The sequence below is a fragment of the Eptatretus burgeri genome, chromosome 8 (genome assembly GCF_056783735.1).
Source record: "Eptatretus burgeri isolate ZD-2024b chromosome 8, Ebu_testis_v1, whole genome shotgun sequence".
Lineage (NCBI taxonomy): Eukaryota > Metazoa > Chordata > Myxini > Myxiniformes > Myxinidae > Eptatretus > Eptatretus burgeri.
The window spans coordinates 102,226,056-102,238,306 of record NC_140968.1 but is presented as its reverse complement, the minus strand read 5'-3'; the positions used below and the strand labels follow the sequence as shown (position 1 = coordinate 102,238,306).

Below are 12,251 nucleotides of genomic sequence, written 5' to 3'. Positions count from 1 at the left end.
GGCAAGCCTTCATTGGGAAATTTTTCAAAACCATAACATCCTGTAATTTTCTAGTGATTTCTTTGTGAGTCAGAGATGAACTGGAAATGATGTAAGAGTGGGCGGGGCTTAGCAAAAGTAGGCGGGGCTTAGGAAAAGTGGGCGTGGCTTAGAAAAAATACCTTATGAAAAGTGAGCGGAGCTTAGCAAAAGTGGGCGGGGCTTAGGAAAAGTGGGCGTGGCTTAGAAAAAATACCTCATGAAAAGTGGGCGGAGCTTAGCAAACTGGGCGGGGCTTAGGAAAAGTGGGCGTGGCTTAGAAAAATACCTTATTAAAAGTGGGCGGAGCTTAGCAAAAGTGGGCGGGGCTTAAAGAAAAGTGGGCGGGGCTTATTGAATACCTTGTGGAAAGTGGGCGGGGCTTAGCAAAAGTGGGCGGGGCTTAAAGAAAAGTGGGCGGGGCTTAACAAAAAAATAACCTGTGGCTCAGGAGGTGGTCAAACAAGAGCATTAAGAGAAGTTTATCATTTCGTTATGGCTCAAAAGGGGTATCTTAAAAAATATAAAGATTCAAATGTTTTGTTTATCAATATTTTAGATGGGGATTATTGTGCAAAGAAAATTAAACTATTGAAGGAATTTGAGAATGAACAAATCTTTATAGGTTCAATGAGTGAGCTGTTCAACCCCCAGGTGTTCAATTCAATGAGGTTCAACCTCCAGGTTAAAAGGGGAGACAAATAAATATACCTTGGGATAAAAAGGGGGTTTATTTTTAGGGGAAAAAAAAGGGAATCGCTGAAAATCCCCCATTCATTTACATGGGGAAAAGTGAGCCAGAATCAGTATTCTTACCCTACTAACAGTAATTCAGGAGTTGAGTCAACTTATGGTGGCATGAATGGTCTAGATAGCAAGGTTTTGTGCTTAGCAAACAATGGGAATCATTTTTAGAGCAAAGGGAGCATTTTCAGAATGATGACCATGAACTAAAAAAGAGAAGGGAGCAGCAATGTTTACAATGGGAATTAAAGAGGGAATTAGGGTATTTTTTTCGGCTAGAGGAGGGTGATGATGTTAAAAAGGGAAGAACTGCAACTGATATGAGTGGTACAGGAAAACAGAAAATTTTATTGCAGGAAGGAAAACTAGACCAACACTGAGAGTTTAAATACTAAGATTGAGCAGCTTGAAGTGAAAGTATGTAGCGAAGCATATGATATCGTTGCAGGAAGTGATTGATGTAGTGTTCTACATTGATGTAGTTAGTTCTTTCATCCCCTCTTCCTGTGCAGGCTGGAGTTCCTCAAGGTAGCGTTCTGGGCCCTGTTCTTTTTCTGGTTTTCATCAATGATCTCTCGGACTCTCTGGAAAATCCTCTATTTCTCTTTGCCGATGACTCAACCCTCTGCCGTACCATCTGTCATCCCTCAGACCGGCAAGCAGCAGCTTCTTCGCTCACTGCAGATCTGGATAAAATCACAAACTGGTCCAACACGTGGAACATGTCTTTCAATCCAGACAAATCTCACACTCTCACTATGTCTCTTCGAAAGGACCGTTTACAAAACCCCCCCATCCACTTTCTCAACAATCCTCTGGAAGAAGTCTTTTCTTTCAAGCTTCTGGGTCTCACTATCTGCCATGACCTTTCCTGGGAAAGTCACATTTCCAACCTTGCCTCAAAAGCCAGTCGCCGAATGGGAATCCTCCGTCGTGCAAAGTCCTTCCTCGGCCCTCTTGAGCTCCTGACCACTTACAAAGCTTTTGTCCGTAGCCTGATGGAGTACTGCTCTCCCCTCTGGGCTGGTGCTCCTGCCTCCCACCTTTCTCGACTTCACGCTGTCGAAACCAGGGCTTTTAAGATCATTGGCATCTCCCGCAATGAAGCTGAGTCTTTGGGCCTCTCACTCAATCACCGCAGGTTGGTCGGTGGTCTTTCTGTCTTCTACCGACTCCTCTCCAGCCTTGCCCCCCTGCTCTCTCTGCGATTTGTCCCAACCACATTTCCACAGGGCGCTCAAGGTCCGCCAACAACCCCTTCTGGTAAAACTACCAAAATCACGAATCACTGCTCATCTTCACTCTTTCATTCCTCTTTTTTCCCGCCTTTGGAATAAACTTCCTCACTCTATTCTTTCCCATTCTTCCCTTCAGGCTTTCAAAACAGCTGTTCACCACCACCTCTTATCTTCCCCCATCCAAATCCTCGATCTTTTCTACCCCCGATAATCCACCCAAGCCCACTTCCTTCAATTCTCCTGCTTTCCTTCCTGAAAGTCCCTTTAATGTCCATCTTCCCCTCGCCATGTTCCCCGTCCCATCCCCATCCCTCTCCCTTCCACAGTTCACCTGTGTCTGTTCCCCAATGTTTTGTCCCTTCCACTCCCGCCCCTCTTGTCTCATGCCTCCTTGCTGTGAGTTGTGTGTTAGCTCTCATACGAGCCTCGACCAAGGTATACAAAAAAAAAAAAAAAAAAAAAAAAAAAAAGTGTCGTGGCAGAGGTGCGAACAGGGAGACACGAGCCAGAGGGTAACACAAGTCCGCTTTATTGCCTCGAGCGAGAGGGTGGGCGTAGGATGCCCGTAACTCCACTTTAGTATGCACTCGATGCACCCTACAGGCACACGACCTACAAGACACTGCTAATGATACCACATGCTGCTACTGGTGCTACTGGTGCTACTGGTGCTACTGGTCCCTAGCGGGCGAGTCGGGACATATGAAGCCACAACCACGTGACCACCACCATCCGTGACTCGGGGCTCCGCCCATACAATACATGCTCCGCATATACACCACAATTGAGACTTGGTTTAATGAGGATAGAAATTGGAGGACAGGGCAAGAAGGCTCAATATGCATAGGTCTCATCAGAAAGAGAAATGGATTATGGAGGATTGTGGCAATCTGAGTAAAATAGAACTGCATCAAAAGAAAGGGGCAACATTTCGGAGGGAATTAATGTGGAAGAATCTGCAATCGAGATGGTGGATTGTAAGAATGGTAAGACAGTCATAAGGTGTGTTTGGAAGGCTCCTGATGTGAAGGAATAGCAGGATAGAAAGGTGCATGAAGAATTCATAAAGGAATTTTGTAAAGCTTCACCTCGAGTATTAATTATTGGAGATTTTAATTTTCCAAGGATAGACATTGTCCAGGAACTGGGAAATGGCAGAGCTGATGAGGAATTTATAGATGTAGTCCAGGATTGCTTTTCAAACCAGTTTGTAGATCAGCCCACAAAAGGGGGATCCAGATTAGTGCAGCATTCGACCTGATTTTAGCAATAATCCGAATATGGTGGAGAAGGTGCAGGTAAGAGAGGTTTCAGGGACAGTTGATAATAACGTAGTCTGTGCAAGGATTCTCTTAACAGTTAGATTTGAAGAAGGGAAACATTGAGGATATGAGGACAGAGTTTAGTGTTGAGAGTATGAGGACAGTTTAGTGTGACGTTCAGATTGGGACAAGCTTCCAGGAGGGACAGCAGCATCAGAGAAATGGGCAACTTTCAAGGTTGCCAGTGAAGGCAGAAATTGACCAGGATGGTTGAGTGTGGAGATAATGGCAATATTGCTATGAAGGAGAAGCAGAAGGTATTTGTTAGGTCTATAAAACAACAAGACTGGAGTCAGACTCGGATTAATACGAGTAAACAAATCCGAGTTAAGAAAGTAACTCAATGAGCCAAAAGAGAATACAAGGATGTGGCCAAGGATATTAAACATGATAGAAAAGGATTTTCAATTCAAAAGGGTGCATCACATCCTTTTCACATTATCATTAAACATGTGAATTGAATTAAGCACAAATGATAATCTAAATTGGCAGCATAAGGTAAGTGGAGCACAAAAGGGAATGTCTAAGTGATTAAAAATAAAACAAACATGAAGTGGGTGCAATGGGTCTTGCATCCTGTGAACCTTGAACACAACACGTTTCTCATCCAAGGTACAAATCAAGAGAAGGTTTGTCCTCCTCTAATTAGACTTTCTGGGTCTTTCCAATTTCTTAACATATCTGAACTATTGAAAATTTTCTTTGTGTTTATATCCATCACTGAAATCATCGTCTATTTTTCATCATGCTGTGTTGAGAGTACGAGGACAGTTTAAATTATTTCATGGACTTTTCAAAGGTTAATTGTGTTGCAATCTTATTTCAAATACTGCCCACCTCAAAATGGTGGTGGAACATCGGGCGGCGGAAGTTGGATTTGTCTAAAAAGAGGGCAAAATATAGCTACTTTAAATGTTGTCACTCCATAAAGATCTGCATCAAATTTACTTCCATTCAGATATTCATGTTGATTTTAAAGAGTAGAAAGTACAGCGAAAGTACAATAAAGTGACTTACTCCATTGCATCAAGAAAGGTGAAATGAAAAAGCAAAATAACCAATCGGCAGCTTTTCAAACGCAGCGTGGGAAGTGGCCACCAGAAACGGGAGACAGACAAACGCACAGACAGACACCATGGTTCAAATATATATATATATATATATATATATATATATATATATATATATATATATATATATATATATATATATATATATATATATATATATATATATATATATATATATATATATATATATATTGTTGCGGATTCGCGCCCGCCGGCGTGCTGACGGCCACGTAACTCGAATCGCGGCACGTCGCCCACCGGACGGACAATCCAGTCGTGACCCTCTCGGACTAACGCCGGGAACCAGTCACGGGTGGACCTTTCGGTCTCACCGCGATCGAGCCAATCAGCCCCCGCGTGGGATAGGGTTGCTCGCCAAATTCGACCTACCTAAGTACCCACGCGGAGGGTAGACCGGGCGATCGCACCTCGCCGCAGGTCGACTTCGGACACGGGCCACTTAAGCGACCCGTTCCGTACTATCGGGATAACCGAGCGGTGTTATTCGTCGACCTCGACGGTTCGATTAATTATCGGGCATATTCAGCCCACTACCAACCCTTTACGTGAAGCAAGATGAGGATTCAATGAAGGAAATGACGAAGCGAAGCGGGAAACAGTTCAACACAAAGCACATTTATTCGCGCTGAACGGAAAGCACACATATTCAATTACACCAAAAGCACATGTAAAAGGAGAAGAAACACAATATTACACAAAAAGCAAATATAAAAGAGAAACACAATGCAGAGCTATCCGACTACCGAGCACACGGCAACACTTATACAATTTTACTTCACAGACGGCGCCGACAACACATACCCAAAACCAAGGAAAAGAACACCCTCAAAGATGAGGCGGGCCTGAGGCTGAGACCGGGTCGGGCCTACCCGTCTGGTGATGAGACGCGGAGCGGCGATGGTGCCTCAACTCCGCGGGCCTCGCGGGCAGTGTCTGGTAGGGGGTGGGAAAGGGGCCCCCTTGGTCGCACTATCTCAGCGCGGGGGGAAACAGGAGGGGGTTGCTGATGCTCGGGGTATAGAGGATTCCTACTCTGGCTCGAGTCCCGCGACGAGCGTCTCCACCTCGGCCAGGTCGCGCTGTCGGCCTCCTTGGGGTGCAGCTCCCTGCACGACGCGAGCACCCCCTCGTCTGCCCTCGCCGCCTCTCCACAGCTCCGTCCCCTCCGCTCCGACTCCAACGCACACGACGACGACCAGCTCCTTCTTGCCAACTCCACCGCCCGCGAAGTCTTAACTCTCTGTTCTCTCTCGACTCTACTACTCCCTGGACTGACGAACACGGTCGCTTATATCAGCCCCGTGGTTTCGCCCTCTCATCTTTGACCCCCTCCCTTCGACCTTTCACCTCGCTCCCCATTGGCCCGAGAAAAAGTGGGCGTGAATGCTTTTTGATCCATAAATTTGCATGTATCGATCGCCCTCCAACGCCCTGGGGGCGGGGCCAATTCGCCCCTCGCTCACCGATTGGACGGCAAAAAGTGGGCGTGTGTCGTTTTTGATCCGTTTTTGAAGCACAAAATCCGTGATTTTGTACACGCTGTTCGGCGCGCGCCCTGCACGAGTCCAACACCGGTACCCACAAGCGGCGCAAGAACGGTGGCGATGCGACGGTTGCGAGGTGTGACGTGAAGGTCGTGGTGGTTGTGGTGAAGCGGCGTTGTGGTTGGTGGTTGATGTTGTGACTGGTGGTGGTAACAATGGCGGTTGGTCCAAATTAAAGATAGTAAAAGAAAAACGGCTATCCTGAAGAGTCGCAGCACGCATAAATGACATGTATTCCCACTAGACAACGGGTTTGGGCCTAACTACACATGTACTTACCGAGATATCTCACCTAAGGGACCTGAATGGTGGTTTGCGAATTTGGTAACCACAACAATATATATATATATATATATATATATATATATATATATATATATATATATATATATATATATATATATATATATAAATATATTTTGCCAATTTTCATTCTATATTTGTAAAATTTCCATAATTGTTAAATTAGCCATTAATCAGCTCTGCCACCAAAGGTGGACGGAGGCTGTTTTCATTCCTGTTTGTTTGTCTGTCTGTCTGTTTGTTTGTTTGTTTTTGAGCAGGATATCTCAAAAAGTTACTTACAGATGCAGATGAAACTTGGTGGACAGGTTGGGTAAATGACAATGATGAAATAGTTCGATTTTGGTGAAAATCCAGATCTGGATTCAAGAATTTTAAAGTTGATTCTTCACCATTGAGATATGGAGTGAAAATGATAGACAGCACAATATTTCAAAACGTTGTCGAGGAGTTATGACAAAACTTGGTGGGTGAGTTGGGTAAGTGACAAGAACAAGCTGATTAAATTTTCGTAAAGGTTTGGATGCAGATCCGGCTTATCTGTAGGATACAAATTATAAAATGTTCAGCCTGTCGGAGGTAGGCGCTCTACCGAGTCGTTCTAGTTACCCCGTGCGTGCAAAATGAAAAGCGGGATTAAGCAAGTGGTTCATGTCCGTCTGTCTGTCTTTCCAGTTTATGTTCGAGGAATATGCCTTATGTAAATCAAATGTTTTATTTTGAACACGAATCGGAACGTGACTATGGAGACAAGTCTTTCGTTTTGCTGTACTTTGGCTATGAATTTCTTCTGACGACACATGCCCAGAGAGGAGTACGTTTTTTTTCGTAACGTTTTAGATTAGGTGATGTAATAGACACTGAGAAAATGGCAGTAAAATCTCAAAAAAAAAAATATTTGTGCACCTTTAAACCTTTATTCAAGGCCATCTTGGCCCTATAGATAGATAGATAGATAGATAGATAGATAGATAGATAGATAGATAGATAAGTAGATATCTATAAATTTAGATATAGACTTAAACACTGTGTGGGGTATCGTGTTCTATGAACTCTCGAGTTTAATTTTGTTGAACCTTTCGAATCGATACTTTTTATTTTTGATGTTGATTATTGTCGATGTAGTTTTTATTGGTTATCTATTGTAAACAAAACATTCCTCATCTTTGGACTTCTTGTTTGGTGTTTGTCAATAAAACTGAAATAATTTTTATTATTACTATTATTATTACGATTACGTTATTTTCTTTTTTAGGTGAACTTTCAAGGAAATTAGAGGAAAAAGAGGTTTTAGTAAATCAACTCACACGAGGAAAAACCTCCTTCACACAGAACGTTGATGAACTCAAGAGGCAACTTGAAGAAGAAACGAAGGTGAGACAGACAGTTCAGCGACGGTTTTTTTGTATTGCTTTTGTAAATGAAGTTGAGGCTTGTGGAATAGCTAGAACAAAGAATGGACCAGAACATAACATAAGAAGAACATCGTGGAAACGGGGAGGGGGAGGGGGATGGGTGGAACACACAAACAGTGAGGTGGTAGGACACACCAGAGGGACACTTGGGGGAAGAATGAGTTCAAGGGGAGGGGGGAGGAGGACTCAATTTGTGAACAAGCTGGATACTAGCTCAAACACAGTTAGAAGGAGAAGGGAAAACTGTATGAAACAGAAATGGAACCAAAAAAATTTGGGAAAGGAAAGGGGTATGCTTGGGAAGGTTAATGAGGGTATTAAAGATCAAGAGTATGGATGGGGTATGACCTGTGGTGGTGGTGGTGAACAGCTGTCTTGAAGCCCTGAAGGGAAGAGTGGGATTGAATAGACTGATAAATTTGGTTCCACGGGTGAGAGACAAAAGAAACAAATGAGTGGAGATGAGCAATTGGCCGAGAAATTTTGGGGTTTCCACAGAAGTGGGTTACTGGTAGACTGCGTGCACCCTGCATAAATATACGGGGTTGGTGGAGGGGGAGACAAAGCAAGGAAAGGCAGAGGGTGCAAGACCAAAAAGGATGTCGTGAAAGGCAGAGATCGTAACTCAGCTTCATCGTGGCAGATTCCAATGATTTTGAGGGCATTACTTTCGACAGCATCAATAAGTGCAGTGGTGCCAGGCCTTGTAAGTTGATACAAGTTCAGAAAAAGGAAAGTTAAAGGAAAGGTTTCGCATGACATAAGATGCCCAGTTGGCGGTTGGCTTAGGAGGCCAAATTGGATAGCTAGTTTGTCCAAGAAAGATCATGGCTGATTGTGATACCTAAGAATTTGAGTGACTTAACTTCTTCAAAAGGTTTGTTAAGGAAGTACAGAAGATGGGAGGGTTCACTAGGTGGTCCTTTTGGAGAGAGAGAGTCTGAGAATGTGAGGTTTATCAGGGTTGAAAAACATATCATACGTGTTGCACCAGCTTGTTATTTTATCAAGGTCTGCAGGGGAGGAAAGAGGCTGCTGCCTGTCTATCTGAAGGATGAGAAATGAAACGGCAGAAGGTGGAACCATCAGCAAAGAGATAAGCAGGATTTTCCAGAGAATCAGAAAGATCTTTGATGAAGGTGAGGAACTGGATTACGCTCAAGAAACTGACTTGGGACCCTCAAGCCTTGACAGGAAAGGAGATGAAAGGATTCCGTTCAAAGCCATGTGTTGGCTATGAGAGTAGAACCATGTGTGGAGTTGGCATTGGGTGCCATACACAGACAGTGTGGTGAGCAAGGTGGGATTGAAAGCTCAATTTATGTCCAGAGAGCCAGCCCTGTTGTCATGACTGAGATCGAGTGCTTCCATTCATTGTTGGAAGAGTAGAAGCAACGCGTCCAAGATCCGAACTCAGGGTGTGAGATCAGGCCATTGTAAAAAAATAACGATTTGATATCAACTGCGATGATGGATTCCATGATTGCAGTTCTTCAGCTTGCGTCAGTCCATCTCAACCAGAGGTTATGTGGTCTAGGAGGTGGGCCAGATAGGAATGGTGCTGAATCATCCCAAACCCATAATATTTCATCATTCGTGCAAATAGGGATTTCCAAAGAATTGATTTATTCAATGCACAACATAAATAGTATTAAACATGGCATTATTAATCCTTGTCGGTGTAAGAGCCGTCGATAACAATGCAACATTCATACCTTGATTTTGCAGATGATGCAGTCATCTTTGCGGAGACTTTAGATATCCTTTTGGGGGCCCTCGAGGAGCTGAATGAGGAGTCGGAGCCGCTGGGATTACGGGTTTCTTGGGTCAAAACTAAGATCCAGGCTTTCGGTGACATCTTGGATGCTGCTGTCCTGTCTGTCTGTTTGTGGTGAGGATGTTGAGGTCATGGAGAGATTCACTTACCTTGGCAGTGATATTCCTGTCTCTGCTGGCTATGAGTCAGAGGTCAATAGACGTCTGGGTCGGGCCTGGGGAGTCATGGATTCACTGGATCATGGGGTGTGGCGCTGCCGGTACCTGTGCGGGAGGACGAAAGTCCGAGTCTTCAGGTCCTTGGTACTTCCAGTCTTGCTCTTTGGATGCGAGACTTGGACACTGACCAAGGATCTGAGACGGAGACTTAATTCCTTAGGTACCAGGTCTCTTCGGAGAATCCTTGGCTATCGCTGGTCGGATTTTGTGTCCAACGAGCGGTTGCTGAGAGAGACTCGGATGAGATTTCTTACCTGCATAGTCCGTGAGCATCAGTTGCGGCTGTATGGACATGTGGCTCGTTTTCCTGACGCTGATCCTGCTCACCAAATTCTCTCAGCGCGGGAGTCTCATGAGTGGAGGAGGTCAGTAGGCCGACCACGTGCCTCATGGTTGCAGCAGGTTGACCATCATCTCAAGGAGATGGGGATGGGCCTGGCATCTGCCTGGGGGATGGCCAGACAGAGGCCCCTGGAGTACCGGCGGAAAGTGGACGCAGCGACGCGCTGTTCTGGCACATGCTCCCATACCTGACCTGATTCATGCAATAATCCAACTTTGGATTGATGAAATGTACCGTACACAATTTAATCAGATATAACAGCTCACCATTTTCCATCAATATAATCCAAGACATCAATATAATCCAACCTAGAAGATTCTAAAAACGATGAAACTCTCAACTTCACCATTTCTTGCCCAAATCGTGACAAAATAGCATGAATAAGTCGGTCTCAGATGCAGTGAACAGCTTTCTTGCAGAATGCAGAATTAGTGCCCCCAAACATGGTGCCAAATGGATTGTATCAGGAGTTTGTGGAAGGATACAGGCTCGAGAGTCCAGTCTGGAGGTTGGTCAGATGTTTTCTGGCTCTCCTATGAGTGGACACACACTTGCTACGAGCTTTGTAGAATGGCCCGAGGTTTCCTCCAGTCAGATTTGCCTTCCATAATGAGAAAGTTAACTTGAACTAAACATCATCGTATTACATTAAAAGGTGCAAACACTGATCCCCTCAAATACAGACCGATCGGCTTATTTATGACCATCAGCAAGATCATGGAATCCATCATCGCAGTTGACATGAAATCCTTCCTTTTCTCAAACAACCTCATCTCAGATCACCAATTTGGATTCAGACCAAGTCACTCCACCTTGGATATGCTGCTTCGACTCACCCAACTATGGATGGATGCCCTCAATATCAGACATGGGATCATGGCCGTCTCTCTGGACATATTTCGTGCTTTTGATAGTCTGACATCCTGCCTAGCCTGAGAAACTCTCTGCCTGTGGCATCCAAAGCCAACTCCACACATGGCTTACTGACTTTCTGTATTCTCACAGGCAATGCGTGGCTTTCAGCAGAATCCTTTCATATCCTCTCCCTGTCGAGGATGGAGCCTGGGTGTTCTGTGTTCTGGGCCCAGTCCGATTCCTGATCTTCATCACCGATCTCTCTGACTCTGCAAAATCCTCTTTAACTATTTGCTGATGACTCCACCCTGTGCCGTGACATCCTCATCTTTCAGACAGACAGGCTGCAGCCACTTCCTCCTCTTCAGTCCTTGAGAAAATCACAAGCTGGTCAAACATTTGGAATATGTCTTTTAATCCTGAAAAATCTCACACTCTTCCTATCTCTCAGAAAGGAGCATCTGGAAAACCCCAATCTACTTTCTTTACAATCCTCTTAAGGAAGTCCAGTCAATCAAACTCTGAGGTCTCAACATCAGCTGTGATCTTTCTTGGGCAAACCACATTTCAAAGCTGGTCTCCACAGCCAGCGGTTTTGTCCTGTTGCGTCCTGATCCGTTCAGTGTACTAATTCGAGCTATTCCATGAGTCTCGGCTATGCATACCGAATAAAAACCCGCAAGTTATTTGAAGGCAAGCTACCTCATCACATGAATCGGTGTACCAGGGGCAACGGGAGAGGTATGATAACAGCAGACTAGATGGAATAAATTTGTACGTAAGGGAGAGCAAGCTTTTGTGGAAAAATTTCCTGGTGATAGGAACATCAGGGGCGGCGGAGATAGAAGACCAGTCCCTGCCAGTCAGCCCGAGTGAACCACCAGACTGGACTCTCTGGCGCAGAGGAAGCTTTCTGACAATAGCCAGAGAGATGATGACTCGCACAAGAACATGATCAGATGGACCAATTGGTGCAGAGGAGGAAGAGATGTTGATTTATTTGTTTTTATAGGAAATATTTATAGGAAATAACATAACTCATTGATTTAATTGGTGGGTTTTTTTTTCTCTTTTCTAACACCATTAAAAAGGAACTTCAACTGGACTCTTCTCCATCATTGATGTGGGTGGCTTCCTTCCCAATACCCACCCAACTGCAGGCCAAGAATGCACTGGCTCATGCCCTCCAGGCAGCTCGACATGACTGTGACCTGCTGCGAGAACAGTTTGAGGAGGAGCTCGAAGCGAAGTCTGAGTTACAAAGAACCTTGTCCAAAGCCAATGCAGAGGTGGCTCACTGGAGGAGCAAGTACGAGACGGATGCCATTCAGCGCACTGAAGAATTGGAAGAAGCCAAGTAAGTCAAAGCACCCAAGTTCATTT

The 12,251-nt window shown here is 44.7% G+C and overlaps 2 protein-coding genes across 2 annotated transcripts in view; one reads left to right on the top strand and one right to left on the bottom strand.

The window, feature by feature from the left end:
- The window catches only part of LOC147022443 (uncharacterized), a 2,435-nt gene extending 1,661 nt beyond the window's left edge, over positions 1-774 (bottom strand). The window contains exon 1 of the mRNA XM_085893331.1: positions 1-774. This exon is cut by the window's left edge and continues 485 nt beyond it. The gene's annotated coding sequence lies outside the window, so the exon portion shown is untranslated.
- LOC147022442 (myosin-7-like) overlaps positions 1-12,251 on the top strand; it is a 109,617-nt gene that overhangs the window by 75,466 nt on the left and 21,900 nt on the right. The window contains exons 30-31 of the mRNA XM_085893330.1: positions 7,516-7,634; positions 12,029-12,225. Of these exons, the coding sequence (XP_085749456.1) occupies positions 7,516-7,634; positions 12,029-12,225 (316 nt within the window). The remainder of the gene's footprint in view (positions 1-7,515; positions 7,635-12,028; positions 12,226-12,251) is intronic.